The sequence below is a fragment of the Entelurus aequoreus genome, linkage group LG25, assembly GCF_033978785.1.
Source record: "Entelurus aequoreus isolate RoL-2023_Sb linkage group LG25, RoL_Eaeq_v1.1, whole genome shotgun sequence".
Taxonomy (NCBI): Eukaryota; Metazoa; Chordata; class Actinopteri; order Syngnathiformes; family Syngnathidae; genus Entelurus; species Entelurus aequoreus.
Genome location: NC_084755.1, coordinates 912,090 through 935,768, shown reverse-complemented (window position 1 = coordinate 935,768; position 23,679 = coordinate 912,090). Strand labels below are relative to the sequence as shown.

General features: G+C 34.7%; 1 protein-coding gene across 2 annotated transcripts in view; it reads left to right on the top strand.

Moving 5' to 3' along the window:
* Positions 1-19,203, top strand: part of LOC133642567 (protein kinase C alpha type-like) — a 49,033-nt gene extending 29,830 nt beyond the window's left edge. The window contains exons 8-13 of one of the 2 annotated variants that reach the window (XR_009824532.1): positions 3,993-4,131; positions 9,034-9,114; positions 12,035-12,142; positions 12,374-12,514; positions 17,423-17,658; positions 17,863-19,203. Coding sequence is in view for 1 of the 2 variants with exons in the window: in XM_062036835.1 (XP_061892819.1) it covers positions 3,993-4,131; positions 9,034-9,114; positions 12,035-12,142; positions 12,374-12,514; positions 17,423-17,587 (634 nt within the window). In the remaining variant the exon portion in view is untranslated. Of the gene's footprint in view, positions 1-3,992; positions 4,132-9,033; positions 9,115-12,034; positions 12,143-12,373; positions 12,515-17,422 lie in introns of both variants that reach the window. The other variant, XM_062036835.1, reaches the window with a different exon arrangement.
* The last annotated feature ends 4,476 nt before the right edge of the window (positions 19,204-23,679 follow it).

Genomic DNA, 23,679 nt, shown 5'->3' with positions numbered 1-23,679 from the left:
CAACTAATTTTTCACAACAAGCTTTTTTTATATTTGCATAGTATGTATATATTATTGATTATTATCATAATTTTGCCGAGCAAAATTCCGATTATTATAATATTGCCAACTTTTTTAAGTTTTCTTATAAAATTGTGACTTATTTCGAGTAAAATGACGACTCTTTTCAAAAAATTGCCAAAATGTTAAGCTTTTCTTGTAAAATTGCGACTGTTATTGAGTAAAATTCCAACTTTTATCATAATATTGCACAAATGTTCAGTTTTTTCTTGTAAAAGTTTGACTTCCGTTGAGTAAAATGACTTTTGTTATAATACTGCCGAAATTCTAAGTTTTTCTTGTGAAATTGTGACCTTTTTCTTGTGAAATTCCAACTAATTTTTCACAACAAGGTTTTTTTATATTTGCATAGTATGTATATATTATTGATTATTATCATAATTTTGCCGAGCAAAATTCAGATTATTATAATATTGCCAACTTTTTTAAGTTTTCTTCTAAAATTGTGACTTATTTCGAGTTAAATGATGACTCTTTTCATTAAATTGCCAAAATGTTAAGCTTTTCTTGTAAAATTGCGGCTGTTATTGAGTAAAATTCCAACTTTTATCATAATATTGCACAAATGTTCAGTTTTTCTTGTAAAAGTTTGACTTGCGTTGAGTAAAATGATGACTTTTATTATAATACTGCCAAAATTCTAAGTTTTTCTTGTGAAATTGTGACCTTTTTCTTGTGAAATTCCAACTCATTTTTCACAACAAGCTTTTTTTATTTTTGCATAGTATGTATATATTATTGATTATTATCATAATTTTGCCGAGCAAAATTCCGATTATTATAATATTGCCAACATTTTCAAGTTTTCTTATAAAACTGTGACTTATTTCAAGTAAAATTACAACTCTTTTCTTAAAATAGCCAACATTTTAAGCTTTTCTTGTAAGATTGCGACTGTTATTGAGTAAAATTCCAACTTTTATTATAATATTGCACAAATGTTCAGTTTTTCTTGTAAAAGTTTGACTTGCGTTGAGTAAAATGACGACTTTTATTATAATACTGCCAAAATTCTAAGTTTTTCTTGTGAAATTGTGACCTTTTTCTTGTGAAATTCCAACTCATTTTTCACAACAAGGTTTTTTTTATATTTGCATAGTATGTATATATTGTTGATTATTATCATCATTTTGCCGAGCAAAATTCAGATTATTATAATATTGCCAACTTTTTTAAGTTTTCTTCTAAAATTGTGACTTATTTCGAGTTAAATGACGACTCTTTTCATTAAATTGCCAAAATGTTAAGCTTTTCTTGTAAAATTGCGGCTGTTATTGAGTAAAATTCCAACTTTTATCATAACATTGCACAAATGTTCAGCTTTTCTTGTAACATTTTGACTTGTGTTGAGTAAAATGACTTTTATTATAATACTGCCAAAATTCTAAGTTTTTCTTGTGAAATTGTGACCTTTTCCTTGTGAAATTCCAACTCATTTTTCACAACAAGCTTTTTTTATATTTGCATAGTATGTATATATTATTGATTATTATCATAATTTTGCCGAGCAAAATTCCGATTATTATAATATTGCCAACATTTTCAAGTTTTCTTATAAAATTGTGACTTATTTCAAGTAAAATTACAACTCTTTTCTTAAAATAGCCAACATTTTAAGCTTTTCTTGTAAAATTGCAACTGTTAAGTAAAATTCCAACTTTTATCATAATATTGCACAAATGTTCAGTTTTTCTTGTAAAAGTTTGACTTGCGTTGAGTAAAATTACTTTTGTTATAATACTGCCAAAATTCTAAGTTTTTCTTGTGAAATTGTGACCTTTTTCTTGTGAAATTCCAACTCATTTTTCACAACAGGCTTTTTTATATTTGCATAGTATGTATATATTATTATCATAATTTTGCCGAGCAAAATTCCGATTATTATAATATTGCCAACTTTTTTAAGTTTTCTTATAAAATTGTGACTTATTTAGAGTAAAATGACTCTTTTCATAAAATTGCCAAAATGTTAAGCTTTTCTTGTAAAACGGCGACTGTTATTGAGTAAAATTCCAACTTTTATCATAATATTGCACAAATGTTCAGTTTTTCTTGTCAAAGTTTGACTTGCGTTGAGTAAAATTACTTTTATTATAATACTGCCGAAATTCTAAGTTTTTCTTGTGAAATTCCAACTAATTTTTCACAACAAGCTTTTTTTATATTTGCATAGTATGTATATATTATTAAATATTATAATTTTGCCGAGCAAAATTCAGATTATTATAATATTGCCAACTTTTTTAAGTTTTCTTCTAAAATTGTGACTTATTTCGAGTTAAATGACGACTCTTTTCATAAAATTGCCAAAATGTTAAGCTTTTCTTGTAAAATTGCGACTGTTATTGAGTAAAATTCCAACTTTTATCATAATATTGCACAAATGTTCAGTTTTTTTCTTGTAAAAGTTTGACTTGCGTTGAGTAAAATGACGACTTTTATTATAATACTGCCAAAATTCTAAGTTTTTCTTGTGAAATTGTGACCTTTTTCTTGTGAAATTCCAACTCATTTTTCACAACAAGGTTTTTTTAATATTTGCATAGTATGTATATATTATTGATTATTATCATAATTTTGCCCCGAGCAAAATTCCGATTATTATAATATTGCCAACTTTTTTAAGTTTTCTTATAAAATTGTGACTTATTTCGAGTAAAATGACAACTCTTTTCATAAAATTGCCAAAATGTTAAGCTTTTCTTGTAAAATTGCGACTGTTATTGAGTAAAATTCCAACTTTTGTCATAATATTGCACAAATGTTCAGTTTTTCTTGTAAAAGTTTGACTTGCGTTGAGTAAAATTACTTTTATTATAATACTGCAGAAATTCTAAGTTTTTCTTGTGAAATTGTGACCTTTTTCTTGTGAAATTCCAACTCATTTTTCACAACAAGCTTTTTTTATATTTGCATAGTATGTATATATTATTAATTATCATAATTTTGCCGAGCAAAATTCCGATTATTATTATAATATTGCCAACATTTTTAAGTTTTCTTATAAAATTGTGACGTATTTCAAGTAAAATTACAACTCTTTCCTTAAAATAGCCAACATTTTAAGCTTTTCTTGTAAAATTGCAACTGTTAAGTAAAATTCCAACTTTTATCATAACATTGCACAAATGTTCAGTTTTTCTTGTAAAAGTTTGACTTGCGTTGAGTAAATAAAATTACTTTTGTTATAATACTGCCAAAATTCTAAGTTTTTCTTGTGAAATTGTGACCTTTTTCTTGTGAAATTCCAACTCATTTTTCATAACAGGCTTTTTTTAAAATTTTGGCATAGTATGTATATATAATTCATGTTGTAAATACACATCTTTATATATCTAGAAAGCGGTAGGAAATGGATGGATGGATTATGGGTCTACTGAAAATGTGAGCAAATGTGCTGGGTCAAAAGTATACATACAGCAATGTTAATATTTGCTTACATGTCCCTTTGCAAGTTTCACTGCAATAAGGCACTTTTAGTTTAGTTTATTAAGGATCTTTTACAGTGTTTTTTCTGTGTTTTTGACCAGAAGGGGAGCACTTCAAATTTTTACACACACTTGTTATTTCATATGTTGATCAGAGGAGGAGCACTTCAAATGTTTACACACACTTGTTATTTCATATGTTGATCAGAGGAGGAGCACTTCAAATTTTTACACACACTTGTTATTTCATATGTTGACCAGAGGACAGATAGCACATTTTCTCCTACATATTTGTCATATCTGCATGCTTTTGGCCGTCCCTGTCTTTGGTCCGTGAAGCGTTCACGTTTTTAAGCTCATGTGAGCCGAACCACACCAGAGTTCACTTCCGAGTGGACCGAGACCTCATCTCTCAAGCCCTCCGATAACAATCCGATCAAAACCTGTGTCAGGAATTCAGCCTCACGAGGACGATAATAATGATGTGTGTGGCCCTCCCCTCAGGGACCTGAAGCTGGACAACGTGATGCTGGACTCCGAGGGCCACATTAAGATCGCAGACTTTGGCATGTGCAAGGAGAACATGTATGAAGGCATGAGCACGCGCACCTTCTGCGGCACACCTGACTACATCGCACCAGAGGTGAGGCGCCCATGGTGAGGAAACAAGCACTAAGTAGTGACACCTTTGCTGACTCAGCATTTCTTTTCATCTCTACAAAAAGATGTCTTTCTCTACCATATTGTAGTTGGTTTTTTTTATTTAATTTTTTTAACGGCCTGCAACAGATTCTAAAATTACTAATAAAAAAAAAACATGACTTTACATGTGAAATATAATGAAAACATACAGGAGAGGTCATTTTCAACTGCATCAAATGTGCATTTTTCACCTAAATTACAATGAGATATTATTCCATATCTTTCCTCCACTTTTTTTTTTTTTTTACTCTTGGCTAATAAGGAAATGTAATTATGGATTAAATCAATAAAATACTGCATTTAAACATAGACTGTATGCATTGACTCTGACAGTAATCGTCTCTCACTTCAAGATTATTTTGTAAACATAAATATAAAGTTCATATTTACCATTAACATGCATTTACACTTTCAGTTCCAGTTGGGTAAATAAAAGACTGTCCGCAGTTTCTATAGTGAAGCGACTATTATTTTACTGGTCTGCTTTTGTTTTGAAGGGTTGTCTTTATATGCTACAGGATGTGTTGTTTTAGAGGAATACGGGCAAAACTTTAGTATTTTAACAGTTTATTTCGTTTCTAGATATGTAAAGATGTGTATTCACAACATGAATAATATATACATACTATGCAAATATAAAAAAGCTTGTTGTGAAAAATTTGTTGGAATTTCACAAGAAAAATGTCACAATTTCACAAGAAAAACGTAGAATTTTGGCGGTATTATAATAAAAGTCATCATTTTACGCAACGCAAGTCAAACTTTGACAAGAAAAACTGAACATTTGTGCAATATTATGATAAAAGTTGGAATTTTACTCAATAACAGTCGCAGTTTTACAAGAAAAGCTTAAAATGTTGGCAATTCTATGAAAAGAGTCGTAATTTTACTCGACAAGTCACAATTTTATAAGAACTTAAAAATGTTGGCATTACTATAATAATAATCGGAATTTTGCTCGGCAAAATTATGATGATAATTAATAAAGTATACATACTATGCAAATATAAAAAAGCTTGTTGTGAAAAATGAGTTGGAATTTCACAAGAAAAAGGTCACAATTTCACAAGAAAAATGTAGAATGTTGGCAGTATTATAATAACAGGTCATCATTTTACTCAACGCAAGTCAAACTTTTACAAGAAAAACTGAACAATTGTGCAATGTTATGATAAAAGTTGGAATTTAACTCAATAACAGTCGCAATTTTACAAGAAAAGCTTAACATTTTGGCAACTTTATGAAAATAGTCGTAGTTTTACTCGACAAAAGTCACAATTTTATAAGAAAACTTAAAAATGTTGGCAATATTATAATAATAATCGGAATTTTGCTCTGCAAAATTATGATGATAATTAATCATGTATACATACTATGCAAATATAAAAAAGCTTGTTGTGAAAAATTAGTTGGAATTTCACAAGAAAAAGGTCACAATTTCACAAGAAAAACGTAGAATGTTGGCAGTATTATAATAAAAGTCATCATTTTACTCGACGCAAGTCAAACTTTTACAAGAAAAACTGAACATTTGTGCAATATTATGATAAAAGTTGGAATTTTACTCAATAACAGTCGCAATTTTACAAGGAAAAACTTAACATTTTGGCAATTTTATGAAAAGAGTCGTAATTTTACTCGACAAAAGTCAGAGTTTTATAAGAAAACTGTCTTTATATGCTACAGGATTTGTTCTCTTTGAGCAATATTGGCAAACCTAAAGTATTTTAACAGTTGATTTACTTTCTAGATATATAAAGATGTGTATTTACAACATGAATAATATATACATACTATGCAAATATAGAAAAGCTTGCTGTGAAAAATGAGTTGGAATTTCACAAGAAAAAGATCACAAAAGCGGTAAAACATGGATATATATATATATATATATATATATATATATATATATATATATATATATATATATATATATATATATATATATATATATATATATATATATATATATATATATATATATATATATATAACAACATTCACACACTGGGGCCAATTTAGTGTTGCTGTGTGAATTAATACCAACATTACTAATGGTTAATAATAATGTATGTGTAATAATATTATGTGACTGCAATTCATAATTACATTAATAATACTGTAAAGCATAAAATTTATTAGCATTTTTTATTGACATATTTTTGGATTTAAAAAAAATAATTTTTAATAAATTTTTAAGTGAATTATGACCATACCTGAAATCAGTGTAAAGAAAAATGTATTTCTTAAAGCACAGATTTTACTTATATTTACAATAATATAAAAGTAAATATTTTTTTGTCTTTGTTGAATGTTTTTTAATCCAAACAATCCAACTAATATTAAAATGATGTATAAAAAAACTGAAAAAAAGGTGTTTTTTTAAAAACACTATTTTTGGAGTAATCCACCCCGAGAAGGGCAAGCGGTGGAAAATGGATGAATGGATTTATTTTTTTTATTTTTTTTTGTATTAATTTATTTTTTGAGTAATTTTATATAATGATAATACATCTAACTCGCCATAACATCAAAATAGTATCCCGACATAAATCTTCAGGAATTATTTTAGTTTTGACTTTTACTAGCGTCATTTTCGGACAATAAGGCGCACATAAAATCCTTTCATTTCCTCAAAACTGGACAGTGCGCCTTATAACCGCTGCGCCTAATGCACGGAATAATTTGGTTGTACTTACCGACCTCGATGCTATTTTATTTGGCACTTGGTGAAATGATAAGTGTGACCAGTAGATGGCAGTCCCACATAAGAGATACATGTAGACTGCAATACGATGGCAGTCACACATAAGAGATACGTGCAGACTGCAATATGACTCAAGTAAACAACAGCACAATGTTATATGTTCCATTGAAAATATAGAACATTACACACGGCGCTCAAAAATGTATCAAAAATGTTTTAGTATGACTTTGGTAAGCTGTGAAGCCACACCACTTGATGGATTGTACTGTGCTTCAACATAGGAGTATTATTATGGTGTGTGTATAAAGTAAGACATATTACCTGGTGTTTTGTTTCGCAATATAATGCAAAATCCACTTTTCTTACCTTCTGGTACCTGCTGATCTGTATTTGGGATCTGCATAAGTCCTGAAAATTTGCGCGGGTCCGCATTTGTAGTCTGTGCCGACACCGTAGTCCAGGGGTCACCAACCTTTTTGAAACCAAGAGCTACTTCTTGGGTAGTGATTAATGCGAAGGGCTACCACTTTGATACACACTTAAATAAATTGCCAGAAATAGCCAATTTGCTCAATTTACCTTTAACTCTATGTTATTATTAATAATTAATGATATTTACACTTAATTGAACGGTTTAAAAGAGGAGAAAACACGAACAAAATGACAATTAAATTTTGAAACATAGTTTATCTTCAATTTCGACTCTTTAAAATTCAAAATTCAACCGAAAAAAAGAAGAGAAAAACTTAAAAAAATAATTTGTGGAACATCATTAGTAATTTTTCCTGATTAAGGTAATTTTAGAATTTTGATTAAATAGGTTAAAATCCAATCTACACTTTGTTAGAATATATAACAAACTGGACCAAGCTATATTTCTAACAAAGACAAATCATTATTTCTTCTAGATTTTCCAGAACAAAAATTTTTAAATAAATTCAAAAGACTTTGAAATAAGATTTAAATTTGATTCTACAGATTTTCTAGATTTGCCAGAATAATTTTTTTGAATTTTAATCATAATACGTTTGAAGAAATATTTCACAAATATTCTTCGTCGAAAAAACAGAAGCTAAAATGAAGAATTAAATTAAAATTTATTTATTATTCTTTACAATAAAAAAAATACATTTACTTGAACATTGATTTAAATTGTCAGGAAAGAAAAGGAAGGAATTTAAAAGGTAAAAAGGTATATGTGTTTAAAAATCCTAAAATCATTTTTAAGGTTGTATTTTTTCTCTAAAATTGTTTTTCTGAAAGTTATAAGAAGCAAAGTAAAAAAATTAATGAATTCATTTAAACAAGTGAAGACCAAGTCTTTAAAATATTTTCTTGGATTTTCAAATTCTATTTGAGTTTTGTCTCTCTTAGAATTAAAAATGTCGGGCAAAGCGAGACCAGCTTGCTAGTAAATAAATACAATTTAAAAAAATAGAGGCAGCTCACTGGTAAGTGCTGCTATTTGAGCTATTTTTAGAACAGGCCGGCGGGCTACTCATCTGGTCCTTACGGGCTACCTGGTGCCCGCGGGCACCGCGTTGGTGACCCCTGCCGTAGTCGATAAAGCATAACATTAATCAGCATTTTTTTATTGACATCTTTTGGGATTTTTTTAAATTAAAAAAATACTGACAAATAAATAATTTTTTAAAAATAAAACTATTAGAAATGGATAAAAAAAAATATATATATATATATATATATATATATATATATATATATATATATATATATATATATATATATATATATATATATATATATATATATAAATATTTTAAAAATCCAAATATAAGCCTATCCTGTATTTATTCATATCAAAGCTCTCAAAAGTGAACAGGTGTTACTAAATATGAATAGTTTATTATTTTTATTTTTCTCCGTGCTGATTAAAAACTCAGGCAATGGCACAAATTGATACTTTTGCTGTTAAATGCAGCTGCCATTTTATTCTTTTTTGCTTCTCATGTGTCTGCTGGTTGTGTGTGTGTGCACATGTGGGAGTGAAAAGTGCAACAGAAAATTGGATGTTAGAAAAAAAAAAGGAAAAAAATAAGCTCCTTTGTTAGCTTCTGTGAATAGCTAGTTTTTTTTAAAAGACTGTTCTTATCCTCCTCTTCTTCCCTTGATCAGATCATAGCCTACCAGCCCTATGGGAAATCGGTGGACTGGTGGGCATATGGAGTTCTTCTCTATGAGATGCTGGCAGGACAGGTAAACCACAGTAGTCAAGATGATATTTCAATAAATGACTGGAACTACTACTAGAGATGTCCGATAATATCGGCCGATATATGCGTTAAAATGTAATATCGGAAATTATCGGTATCGGTTTTTTTATTATCTGTATCGGTTTTTTTTTGTTTTTTGTTTTTTTTTATTAAATCCACATAAAAAACACAAGATACACTTACAATTAGTGCACCAACCCAAAAAACCTCCCCCCCCCCATTTACACTCATTCACACAAAAGGGTTGTTTCTTTCTGTTATTAATATTCTGCTTCCTACATTATATATCAATATATATCAATACAGTCTGCAAGGGATACAGTCCGTAAGCACACATGATTGTGTGTGCTGCTGCTCCACTAATAGTACTAACCTTTAACACTTAATTTTACTCATTTTCATTCATTACTAGTTTCTATGTAACTGTTTTTATATTGTTGTACTTTCTTTTTTATTCAAGAAGATGTTTTTAATTTATTTATCTTATTTTACTAATTTTTTTTAAAAGTACCTTATCTTCACCATACCTGGTTGTCCAAATTAGGCATAACAATGTGTTAATTCCACCACTGCATATATCGGTTGATATCGGTATCGGTTGATATCGGTATCGGTAATTAAAGAGTTGGACAATATCGGAATATCGGCAAAAAGCCATTATCGGACATCCCTAATCACAACATACCACAAGTGAGCCTTAAAGGGGGATTTTGCCTATCGTTCACAATGGTTATATAAGACATGACGAATGGATAAAAACAAAAATATTCAAGTTCGCTCACAGCACAGCCAATGGAGGGAGGCCCACTATTTCGCCCAAAAAATCCAATAAATAACCTTTTAAAAACCGCCAACAACACTCCTGCGTGACTTGAATATTAACCAAGTATCAGCAATATTGTTATTATAAGCGCTAAAGCAGACAAACTATTTATAGCGACGCCGTGTATCCCTATGTTTACATCATGGATTGGTCAGCTGCTTCCTTGCTTCCTTGCTCCCTGGAATGTTATTGTACAAACCCCGTTTCCATATGAGTTGGGAAATTGTGTTAGATGTAAATATAAACGGAATACAATGATTTGCAAATAATTTTCAAGCCATATTCAGTTGAATATGCTACAAAGACAACATATTTGATGTTCAAACTCATAAACTTTTTTTTTTTTTTTGCAAATAATAATTAACTTAGAATTTCATGGCTGCAACACGTGCCAAAGTAGTTGGGAAAGGGCATGTTCACCACTGTGTTACATGGCCTTTCCTTTTAACAACACTCAGTAAAGGTTTGGGAAGTGAGGAGACACATTTTTGAAGTGGAATTCTTTCCCATTCTTGCTTGATGTACAGCTTAAGTTGTTCAACAGTCCGGGGGTCTCCCTTGTGCTATTTTAGGCTTCACACATTTTCAATGGGGACAGGTCTGGACTACAGGCAGGCCAGTCTAGTACCCGCACTCTTTTACTATGAAGCCACGTTGATGTAACACGTGGCTTGGCATTGTCTTGCTGAAATAAGCAGGGGCGTCCATGGTAACGTTGCTTGGATGGCAACATATGTTGCTCCAAAAGCTGTATGTACCTTTCAGCATTAATGGCGCCTTCACAGATGTGTAAGTTACCCATGTCTTGGGCACTAAGACACCCCCATACCATCACACATGCTGCCTTTTACACTTTGCGCCTAGAACAATCCGGATGGTTCTTTTCCTCTTTGGTCCGGAGGACACGACGTCCACAGTTTCCAAAAACAATTTGAAATGTGGACTCGTCAGACCACAGAACACTTTTCCACTTTGTATCAGTCCATCTTAGCTGAGCTCAGGCCCAGCGAAGCAGACGGCGTTTCTGGGTGTTGTCGATAAACAGTTTTCGCCTTGCATAGGAGAGTTTTAACTTGCACTTACAGATGTAGCGACCAACTGTAGTTACTGACAGTGGGTTTCTGAAGTGTTCCATGTGGTGATATCCTTTACACACTGATGTGGCTTGTTGATGCAGTACAGCCTGAGGGATGGAAAGTCACTGCTTACGTGCAGTGATTTCTCCACATTCTCTGAACCCTTTGATGATATTACGGAGCGTAGATGGTGTAATCCCTAAATTCCTTGCAATAGCTGCTTGAGAAAGGTTGTTCTTAAACTGTTCAACAATTTGCTCAGGCATTTGTTGACAAAGTGGTGACCCTCGCCCCGTCCTTGTTGGTGAATGACTGAGCATTTCATGGAATCTACTTTTACACCCAATCATGGCACCCACCTGTTCCCAATTTGCCCGCACACCTGGGGGATGTTCCAAATAAGTGTTTGATGAGCATTCCTCAACTTTATCAGTATTTATTGCCACCTTTCCCAACTTCTTTGTCACATGTTGCTGCCATCAAATTCTAAAGTTAATGATTATTTGCAACAACAACAAAAAAAAGTTTATGAGTTTGAACATCAAATATGTTGTCTTTGTAGCATATTCAACTGAATATGGGTTTAAAATGTTTTGCAAATCATTGTATTCCGTTTATATTTACATCTAACACCATTTCCCAACTCATATGGAAACGGGGTTTGTAGATCATAAATGATGCCTCTCACCTGGACAGAAGGAGTCTGAGTAGGTATTCCCACAATTTGGTACACTTTGACAGTCATTTGGGACCCGGAAATGGCGTGAACGACGCGAAATGATGCTTGGCGTAGTAGGCCTAAGTATCGATTAAAAACAAGATTTTTTTTAACAAGTATATTTGATATTTTTGGCCACACAGTTGGAACAGTAGCACTGTTTGAATACAGGAAAATAAAACACTGTACTTTAATGAGGTGATGCTCGTACCACGGTTCAAGACTTGCTAGTCTAAGTTTTCATTCGCATTAACCCCGGCTTGGATATTTCTGGTGGCTTTTGCAGCCACCGTTTGACGGCGAGGATGAGGACGAGCTCTTCCAGTCCATCATGGAGCACAATGTGTCCTACCCCAAGTCCATGTCCAAAGAAGCGGTGTCCATCTGCAAAGGGGTAGGTGACGAGCCTTTTCATAGGGAATCCATTAAAATAAAATAAGATTTCTGACCTTCAAACAGCTGGCTGTCACTTTTTAAGCATCACAATGTGATTGGAAAAGGAATTGAGTTGTTAGTGCTTATTTATAAATGCAGTTGTGTAGACAAAAATAAAATAAAAATAAAATCCTGCATCTTTGAATGCAATGATTGAATAATAATGTCACCATGTTATGGTCCCCGCCAGCTGATGACCAAACACCCTTCCAAGCGTCTGGGCTGCGGCTCAGAGGGCGAGAGGGACATCCGGGAGCAGGCCTTCTTCCGCCGCATCGACTGGGAAAGGCTGGCCAACAAGGAGATCCAACCACCGTTCAAGCCCAAAGTGGTATGTTCATTTCTTCCTCGGCAAGCCCGAGTTGTACGCCAACCTGTTCATATTCGTACCGACACTTGTATTTCGTCAAATATGCACCGTAAATATTTCTCAAATAATAACGAAGTCGTCTATTTATGACACATACATTTTTAACCAATAATCTAGTTGTCGGACATCTATTAAACAAGACAAGAAGCAAGGAATCAAACAGAGACATAATTAAATTTGGCTCAGTGAGGAGAAACGCGTACACCTGTACCCTCGGACAGTGTCGCCACGCTCTGACGAAAGATTGCACGACTCCACTTTTCTTTGGACTTTCCCTGGTTGCATTTCAACGGCCGTTTCTAAGGGAGGGGGGTCGTAAACAGCCATCACCTTTGATCAAGCCCGGCCCTAACCAATTTGGCGCCCTAGGCAAGATTTTAGGAGGCGCCCCCACCCCCACATCAGCAGTGAAGTATTACATTCTAATAATAAAAACATATGATTCCAGGAATAAAATGAAATGATATAATATAGATGAAAAACCAAGGAGATATATGTATGATGTTAACTGATATGCAAATTAGATTAGATTCAATTTATTGTCATCATTACAGTGAAATGCTGAATAGCAGAATGCAAAGTAACAGTATAATATATTATATGAGAATGTTATGTTATGATTATCTTTAACCGAATCACAGCAGTGCTCAAATAAAAAAAACAGCATTCCCTCTCATGTGATATTGCTTAATTAACATGAATGATGTGTACTTTAACAACTAGGCTTACAACTATACCTAATATATAAAGGGGTGGAAAAGTGACTATTACCTGCAGGGCAAACATTAGCTAACCAGAAGGCAATAACAATGTAAATGAAAAAACACCTGCTTAAAAGATCTAATACAAATGTCCCTGAGGAATGTAAGGTGGGAGTACTGTAATTACCTAACGTTAGATTATTATTTTCCATAACAATTTATCCCCCTCCACAATATTAACCCGACGTTAAAACAGAACTAGCTATTTATTGATTAGCAATTGCCGAATCATGTGACATTAGCTTAATGCTAAAAAGCCAGGTTACTATCACATTCTGTAACAGACAAATAATTTCATGTAGGCTAACATTACCTACCTGCTACCTCTGTCTTTTTCTCGTTTCTCCTCTTCTTTTCTCTTTTTTCTTCCCTGGGCACCTGACAGTTTTGGCCGTTTTGACATCTTGTGTTGATTTTTTGATGTGGGGACGTCCAAAAATGGTCATGATACGGGAAGGGAAAGGGGCGCACCGTGCGGGGGGACGGGAGGGGGTATAATGTTGTAACAAATAATATTTCTATTAAATAGGCTTTACTTTGCATTTTAATTATCGTGGGATTATTTTTGTATTTACCAACTTTTTTTATTTTTTTTATTTTATTTTTTTTTTCCTCCAACATTTGTGGCACTGGCATGGCGCCCCCTGATGGACGGCGCCCTTAGCATTTGCCTATACGGCCTATGCCACGGGCCGGCCCTGCCTTTGATTACAAACAGTTCAAAGGAAAGGTCGTAAAACAGTCCAAAGAAGAGGTGCCTGGAGCTTGGGCAGGTCCTGCTTCCACTCCGCTTTGTAGATCTCGGGTCAAGACAACATCTTTGTGGATTACAGTAGAAGGAAGAAACCGACGCCTTCATGTCGCTTCCCGTCCTACACAGGGGAGTTTTACAAGCCTTTCGCTTGGTAGGATCAAAGACAGCTTTTGTCCTCTAGCAGGGCGAGCTGAACTCAATGTGACACAAAGTTTTGTGATAACTTAGATACAATTATTCTGACACTAGTCATTTCCTTTTTAAGTTTTTTTTGTTGTTTTTTTTTTACTGTACAATTTAATAAATTGTGACAATATTCATTAGGATTTTTGGCTGACAATTTTGGCCGGGGGCCGGGCTGTATATATGCGCACTAATTGACTGAAAGAGCACGCACTTGGCGCGATTATGTCATGTTATCCATGGAAAAATGCATTTTTAGACAATATGATTAGCCTGAGCGGCTAGGAGACCCCGAGAGTAACAAGCCTTGTTGCCTTTCCATTAAGAACAATAAATTAGTTTTTAGTATAAGTTTGCTGGTTTCAAGAAATGTAATGCCGAGCGCATATCATTATGTCAAGATAATGGCACTAGCATTTACTTAATTTAAGAATATTTTTCAACATATTGAGCAAAAAGGTCTTTTTTTTTTTTTACCCAAGAAAAGTGCTCTTGTTATTAGTGAGAATATACTTATTTTAAAGGTCTACTGAAAGCCACTACTAGCGACCACGCAGTCTGATAGTTTATATATCAATGATGAAATCTTAACATTGCAACACATGCCAATACGGCCGGGTTAACTTATAAAGTGCCATTTTAAATTTCCTGCTAAACTTCCGGTTCGAAACGCCTCTGAGGATGACGTATGCGCGTGACGTAGCCCGGGGAACACGGGTATGGCTTCCACATTGAAGCCAATACGAAATAGCTGTTTTCATCTCATTCTGGGTGTATTCTGGACATCTGTGTTGGTGAATCTGTTGCAATTATGTTCATTGCATTATGGAGAAAGAAGCTGAGCAAGCAAAGAAGAATGTTCTCGGTGCAAAGCGGACGTATTTTGCGAAGGAAGTCAGCAGCAACACAACACAGCCGGCGGTGTTTCATTGTTTACATTCCCGAAAGATGCAGTCAAGATCGAAGAACTCGGATAACAGAGACTCTAACCAGGAGGACTTTTGACTTCGATACGCAGACGCCTGTAGAGAACTGGGACAACACAGACTCTTACCAGGATTACTTTGATTTGGATGACAAAGACGCAGACGTGCTACCGTGAGTATGCAGCTTTGGCTTCCAAACATTTGATTGCTTGACCGTACGTGCGCGTCACGTACGGTACTTTGTTTAAATATATAAGCTTTATGAACCTTGGGTTAGGTGAACGGTCTTTTGGGCTGAGTGATTGTGTGTGTTGATCAGGTGTTTGAATTGTATTGGCGGCTTATATGGAGCTAGGAGCTAGGAGCTAGCATAGGAGCTAGCATAACAAACACTGAGGTGTTTTTATGCAGGATTAATTTGTGGCATATTAAATATAAGCCTGGTTGTGTTGTGGCTAATAGAGTATATATATGTCTTGTGTTTATTTACTGTTGTAGTCATTCCCAGCTGAATATCAGGTCACCCCCGCCTCTCACAGCATCTTCCCTATCTGAATCGCATCCACTCCCCACTAGTCCTTCACTTACACTTTCCTCATCCACAAATCTTTCATCCTCGCTCAAATTAATGGGGAAATTGTCGCTTTCTCGGTCCGAATCTCTCTCACTTCATGCGGCCATCATTGTAAACAATAGGGAACTTTGCGTATATGTTCAATTGACTACGTCACGCTACTTCCGGTTTATCAGATACCAAAAGTTGCGATCTTTAGCGTCGTTGTTCTATACCAGGGGTCACCAACCTTTTTGAAACAAAGAGCTACTTCTTGGGTACTGATTAATGCGAAGGGCTACCAGTTTGATACACACTTAAATAAATTGCCAGAAATAGCCAATTTGCTCAATTTACCTTTAACTCTATGTTATTATTAATAATTAATGATATTTACACTTAATTGAACGGTTTAAAAGAGGAGAAAACACACAAAAAATGACAATTACATTTTGAAACATAGTTTATCTTCAATTTCGACTATTTAAAATTCAAAATTCAACCGAAAAAAAGAAGAGAAAAACTAGCTCATTCGAATCTTTTTGAAAAAATTAAAAAAATAATTCATGGAACATCATAAGTAATTTTTCCTGATTAAGATTAATTTTAGAATTTTGATGACATGTTTTAAATAGGTTAAAATCCAATCTACACTTTGTTAGAATATATAACAAATTGGACCAAGCTATATTTCTAACAAAGACAAATCATTATTTCTTCTAGATTTTCCAGAACAAAAATTTTAAAAGAAATTCAAAAGACTTTGAAATAAGATTTAAATTTGATTCTACAGATTTTCTGGATTTGCCAGAATAATTTTTTTGAATTTTAATCATAATAAGTTTGAAGAAATATTTCACAAATATTCTTTGTCGAAAAAACAAAAGCTAAAATGAAAAATTAAATTAAAATGTATTTATTATTCTTTACAATAAAAATAAATAAATGTACTTGAACATTGATTTAAATTGTCAGGAAAGAAGAGGAAGGAATATAAAAGGTAAAAAGGTATATGTGTTTAAAAATCCTAAAATCATTTTTAAGGTTGTATTTTTTCTCTAAAATTGTCTTTCTGAAAGTTATAAGAAGCAAAGTAAAAACATTTATGAATTTATTCAAACAAAAGAAGACCAAGTCTTTAAAATATTTTCTTGGATTTTCAAATTCTATTTGAGTTTTGTCTCTCTTAGAATTAAAAATGTCGGGCAAAGCGAGACCAGCTTGCTAGTAAATAAATAAAATTTAAAAAATAGAGGCAGCTCACTGGTAAGTGCTGCTATTTGAGCTATTTTTAGAACAGGCCGGCGGGCTACTCATCTGGTTCTTACGGGCTACCTGGTGCCCGCGTGCACCGCGTTGGTGACCCCTGGTCTATACTAAATCCTTTAAGCAAAAATATGGCAATATCGCGAAATGATCAAGTATGACACATAGAATAGATCTGCTATCCCCGTTTAAATAAAAAAAATTCATTTCAGTAGGCCTTTAAGCTGTTTTTGGGTTCATTGAGGTTAGCTAACTTTACTTGTTTTGAAAAGTCTTGACAAGCCGAATTTTCTTGTTCTATTGGCAGATAATTTTGCTTTGTTCAAATAAAATACCCCTCATTTTTACATTTTTTTTCTTGTTTTTGAACACTGACTTTTTGCAGTGTCCTCATGATTTGTGCATTCTTTCCTTTTCCTCCACCAGTGTGGCAAAGGGGCTGAAAACTTCGACAAGTTCTTCACGCGCACGCAGCCCGTCCTGACCCCGCCCGACCAGCTGGTGATCGCCAACATCGACCAGGGCGAGTTTGCCGGCTTCTCCTGCATCAACCCTCAGTTCCTCCACCCGTCCCTGCACAGCGTGGTGTGAGCAGGAGGAGGAGCTCAGACTCTCGACTTTTGCCCGTCTCGGAGATCCTCCTGACAAGTTCTGACATCTAGGTATCACCTCGCGTATACTGTGTGCAGATGTGACCGAGGAGCGCACTCGGGGTGCTCGCTGCGTAGATTCCCTACCTAAAAAAAAAATATATATATATATATATATATACCGTAAGCCTTTTTTTCCCCTTGTGCTTTTTTTTGTTGTTGTTTTTTGTGTTCTCCTGCAACATAGAAGATCCTATTTTTCTTTCCCCTCTGTAGATTTGCCAACAAACAGAGACGTAGTACTCATGCTGTCACACCAGTGCCAAAGTCCATGACTCTCGTTTGCAATCCGTGCTAATCAGAGACATTGGAGACATCGCTCCAACACAACAGTCTACAGTGTTATCCGGTATGAAGAAGATGTTTCCATTTGCACAAAGCTACCGCATGCTAATTTTCTCACCCTGTAGGAGTGTGCAATCCTGAAAGGCGCTCCGCAAAGTTTAAAGGTTTTTCTAAATGAGCTCAAAAGAGGTTTTGTACGAAGAACTGAATGTGCTTTCCTGTATTGGACGGCCCCCCAGTCCCCACGCCCCCGCCCACAATGAGATCTGGCAGCTCCACTATATAGTCCTCTTATTGCAGCATTCGGAATCAAGGTAAATTCAGGATGCTTTATTATTGTCCATTCTTTAACATGTACAAGACACATAAGAACTGAAATGACATTTTGGGCACAGTCCCACTAAGAGCAGACATATGTTACAGGTAGAGATGTCCGATAATATCGGTCTGCCGATATTATCGGCCGATAAATGCGTTAAAATGTAATATAAATATCGGAAATTATCGGTATCGTTTTTTTTTATTATCAGTATCAGTTTTTATTTTTTTTTTATTTTTTTTTTTTTATTAAATCAACATAAAAAACACAAGATACACTTACAATTAGTGCACCAACCCAAAAAACCTCCCTCCCCCATTTACACTCATTCACACTCATTCACACAAAAGGGTTGTTTCTTTCTGTTATTAATATTCTGCTTCCTACATTATATATCAATATATATCAATACAGTCTGCAAGGGATACAGTCCGTAAGCACACATGATTGTGCGTGCTGCTGGTCCACTAATAGTACTAACCTTTAACAGTTCATTTTACAAATTTTCATTCATTACTAGTTTCTATGTAACTGTTTTTATATTGTTTTACTTTCTTTTTTATTCAAGAAAATGTTTTTAATTTATTTATCTTATTTTATTTGATTCTTTTTTTTTTTAAAAGAACCTTATCTTCACCATACCTGGTTGTCCAAATTAGGCATAATAATGTTTTAATTCCACGACTGTATATATCGGTTGATATCGGTAATTAAAGAGTTGGACAATATCGGCATATCGGATATCGGCAAAAATCCATTGTCGGACATCCCTAGTTACAGGGAGACAAGACGGGACCGCCGATGGATCAGCCACTTACGGCGCTCCTTAAAAAAAGGTGGGAAAAGGGGGATATTGGGAAAGGGGGGGAAGAGTAAAAAATATCAGTCAAAGTCTGGACTCTCGGGAGGGGGTCCAGACTGAGTCCAAGGGAAAAAAAACTCATTTGCCATAGCACACATAAACATGTTACATATAATCACAACAACTCGCAACAGAGGGGGTGGGGGGGAGTTGGGGCCCTGGAGGTCGACTGCTGCTATAAAGTTAAAAAGTCAAAGTTAAAGTCCCAATGATTGTCACACACACTAGGTGTGGTGAAATTTGTCCTCTGCATTTGAACCATCCCCTTGTTCACCCCCTGGGAGGTGAGGGGAGCAGTGGGCAGCAGCAGTGCCGCGCCCGGGAATCATTTTTGGTGATTTAAATTTGATTTTATTTTGGTGATATAAAGCGCTACTCAGCCGTCCATCACTCCGAAGGGGCATCAAGCGGCGGTGAAGGCGTGGGGTGGGGGTGGGGGTGGGCAGTGTGTTTGCGTATACGCCCATTGTCTTTGGGTGTAGTGGTGTTGTGTTCGTAGGCCCCGGGGCCGTTCTGCATGCCATGCAAGCAAAGTTCGACTTCCAGGTGTCGTTGAGGAGGGAGGGAGGTCAAAAGAGTCCATCTTTGAAAGTCCTCAGGATGTTTACAGAAAGGAGGACCTGTTTTTTTCTGCGTGTGCATGCGTGTGCGAGGCCAGGCGCGATCTAAGCATGAATCTTTGCATGATCAAGAGTATTCCTCCGAGGCGGAGCATGAGTTTTGTTCTCTGTTCGTTGTCTCAACCACGTCACGTACACGTGTAAAGAACATCATGTCATGGCTGTCTGGAGTTTCCAATCATTTCTACAACTCTTGTTTTTTTTGTGATGGAGTGATTGGAGCACATACTTGTTGGTCACAAAAAAACAATTATAAAGTTTGCTTCTTTTATGAGTTTATTATGGGTCTACTGAAAATGTGAGGGTCAAAAGTATACATACAGCAATGTTAATATTTGCTTACATGTCCCTTGGCAAGTTTACCTGCAATAAGGCGCTTTTGGTAGCCATCCACAAGCTTCTGCTGGAATTTTTGACCACTCCTCTTGACAAAATCGGTGCAGTTCAGCTAAATGTGTTGCTTTTCTGACATGGACTTGTTTCTTCAGCATTGTCCACACGTTTAATTAAGTCAGGACTTTGGGAAGGCCATTCTAAAACCTTCATTCTAGCCTGATTTAGCCATTCCTTTACCACTTTTGACGTGTGTTTGGGGTCATTGTCCTGTTGGAACACCCAACTGCGCCCAAGACCCAACCTCCGGGCTGATGATTTTATAGTAAACCTCCACAGAACTTTCTTCCAGAAGGTCTTATCTTTGTCCATGTGATGAAATGGAGCTGTTTGGCCACAATACCCGGAAATATGTTTGGAGGAGAAAAGGTGAGGCCTTTAATCCCAGGAACACCACGCCTACCGCCAAGCATGGTGGTGGTAGTATTATGCTCTGGGCCTGTTTTGCCGCCAATGGAACTGCTGCTTTACAGAGAGTAAATGGGACAGTGAAAAAAGAGGATTACCTCCAAATTCTTCATTTCATTTTTATTTATCTCCTTCATTGATGTGCATTGTTGATCAATAGACAATTAAACTCTAACAACAAAACACATATTTACACACCTATGCTTGAGAAGGAACAGGATGAAGAAAATCGTATATTTCCTGCCCCCTTCAACATAATACGTAGTTAATGGATAGCCCAGATTCACAAGCATACAAACCAAACAAATACATCCAAATATAATGAAAACAAACAAAAAACAAACAAAAAAAAACCCCAACAAGTGCAAAAACTTCCTGAAGTACAAACCAAACAAAAAATAATATACACCTCACGGGATGATACAAAACAAATACAAAACCAGACAAAAAAAAATTCAATGAAATAAAACAATTCTTCAGGACAAGCTAAAATCATCAGCCCGAAGGTTTGATTGATTGATTGATTGATTGAAACTTTTATCAGTAGATTGCACAGTACAGTTCATATTCCGTACAATTGACCACTAAATGGTAACACCCCAAAAAGTTTTTCAACTTCTTTAAGTCGGGGTCCACGTAAATCAATTCATGGTAAGAGGTTGGGTCTTGGGCACAGTTGGGTGTTCCAACAAGACAATGACCCTAAACACACCTCAAAAGTGGTAAATGAATGGCTAAATCAGGATAGAATGAATGTTTTAGAATGGCCTTCCCAAAGTCCTGACTTAAACATGTGGACAATGCTGAAGAAACAAGTCCGTGTCAGAAAGCCAACGCATTTAGCTGAACTGCATGTCAGATTTAAGCACCAAACTATTTATTAAACAGAACAAGAAGCAAGGAATCAGGCAGAGACAGAGTTCAATTTTGCTCATGAGGAGAACACATGGAGCTGCACAGTCTCACCCTACGCTCTGAGGAACAGCCCACGGATGGCTACCAAAAGCGCCTTATTGCAGTAAAACTTGCCAAGGGACATGTAAGCAAATATTAACATTGCTGTATGCAGTGTTTCCCATAAACTGCCAAGATACCTGTGGCTGTGGGGGCGTGGTCATGGGCGTGCCTATGGGCGTGGTCACCATGACCTCGAGTAATTTGCATAATTTACTACAATACAATGATTTTCTCTAAAAAGGCTCAAAAAATGTATACTTACTAATTAATAACAGTTTTGTTTTAAACGTCCATCCATCCATCTATTTTACAATATAATTACAACACTTTATGTACATATTTATATACAGATTTGAACAATAAGTTATTCACTGAAATATATTTATTAATTGTGGTTCTTACAAAAAATATATCTTATCAAATATAAAAGCTAAAATGTCTCTTAAAGCTCTGCCCCTTTAATTAGTGCATACTAAATAATTTTACTTTAGCCTACTACTACAACCATATTATTTACCAGCAACATAAAGTGAAACAGAGGCAGAGGTGTCCTGCCACAGTCAGTAACAAATAAACAGGAAACAGTAGTGGTCAAATACAAATAAGGCAACAAGAGAAGTATCCTACACTTCTCTTTTGTAAAGTAAATCTGAACAGCCTATATGGGCATCTACATCAACTATATGATTTGCCTGAGAAGCTGGACAGGACAAAAATAAATAAAAACATTTAATAATAATACATTTAATAATAATAAATTCATTTAAAAAAAAAATTTAATGAATTTTTTTTGTGACCAACAAGTAATAATAATAATAATAGATTGTATGTGTAAAAAGCACTTTACATTGAGTAAACAACCTCAAAGTGCTACAGTGTAATAAAAACAATAAAAATTAAAAGATAATAAAAAAAAATTAAAAAATAAAAACTAGAACGGCCTAATAGCTAGAACTAGTATTCATATATCTAAAAAAAAAAAAAAAAAAAGGGCTTTTTGAAAAAGAAGGGTTTTTAAAGCCTTTTTTTTTAAAGCATCCACAGTCTGTGGTGCCCTCAGGTGGTCAGGGAGAGCGTTCCACAGACTGGGAGCGGCGGAGCAGAAAGCATGCACATTGTTCGTGTAGTATGTGCTCCAATCACTACATCACAAAAAAATAAGAGTTGTAGAAATGATTGCAAACTCAAGACAGCCATGACATGATGTCCTTTACACGTGTATGTACACTTTTGATCGCGACTGTAGCGCCAATCGCAAACGTTCTTCTGTACGATGGCTTTTTTTTGTTCGTTTTGTTCATCCGGTGCCAAAAAAATGAGTCATCTTGCATCAAGTAGGTTTTGTTTGGGACACATTTAGGACGTCTGCTGAGCTTGGGTGGCAAATGTAAAAGTGTGCGATGACACAGATGTGGCATCTTGGACCAAAAATGAGAATTTTTTTTACATGTCTCACATTGAGAATTTCTATTTGGAGGGCATCAAATAGTAGAACATTCCTGGTAAATTTGCAGGAAGAACTTTCCAGGAGAGTTTTAGCAGAGGAATTTTGGAAATATTTCAAAGTTGGAGATTTATTGTTGAGGTTTTTTTGTTTTGTTTTTACCTCAAACTTCATTTTTGTCATGGGATTTAGTGTTATTTTATTTATTTAATTTAAAAAATGATACCGCTTATATGGAGCCTATCCCAGTTGACTCTTTAGAAGACTTTTTATTTATTCATTAAAACATTTTTTAGCAATTTAATTAAAATCATAAAGGGTGTTTATAGGAACTGCTGTATATTGTATGAAAATATCACATGGATAGTATTTCATTTTAAACAAAATAAATACAACCTTTTCTTCCCTACAGGTTGCATGATGCTTGGTAACCAAATTTGCAATCAGTCTTTTTTTTTATTTTTATTTTTGCCAAGATGGCCATGAATTGTTATGAATTCCCAATGTTTTCAACTTTGAATATTTGCATCCTAGAGAAGGTTGCAGTCGTTTTTTTCCCTTTCAATGTGTTCTCTCTCTCTTACTGCTTTGGTTCACCTGACTCCTCCGTCCATTGTCCATTGTGTTCCATGGCGGATACTGTGTATGAATAAAATAGGAAAAATATGCACCTATTTGTCAGTGTGGGGACGATTTTTATTATTATTATTTTTATACTCCGTTATTAATAATTTTTCATTTAATC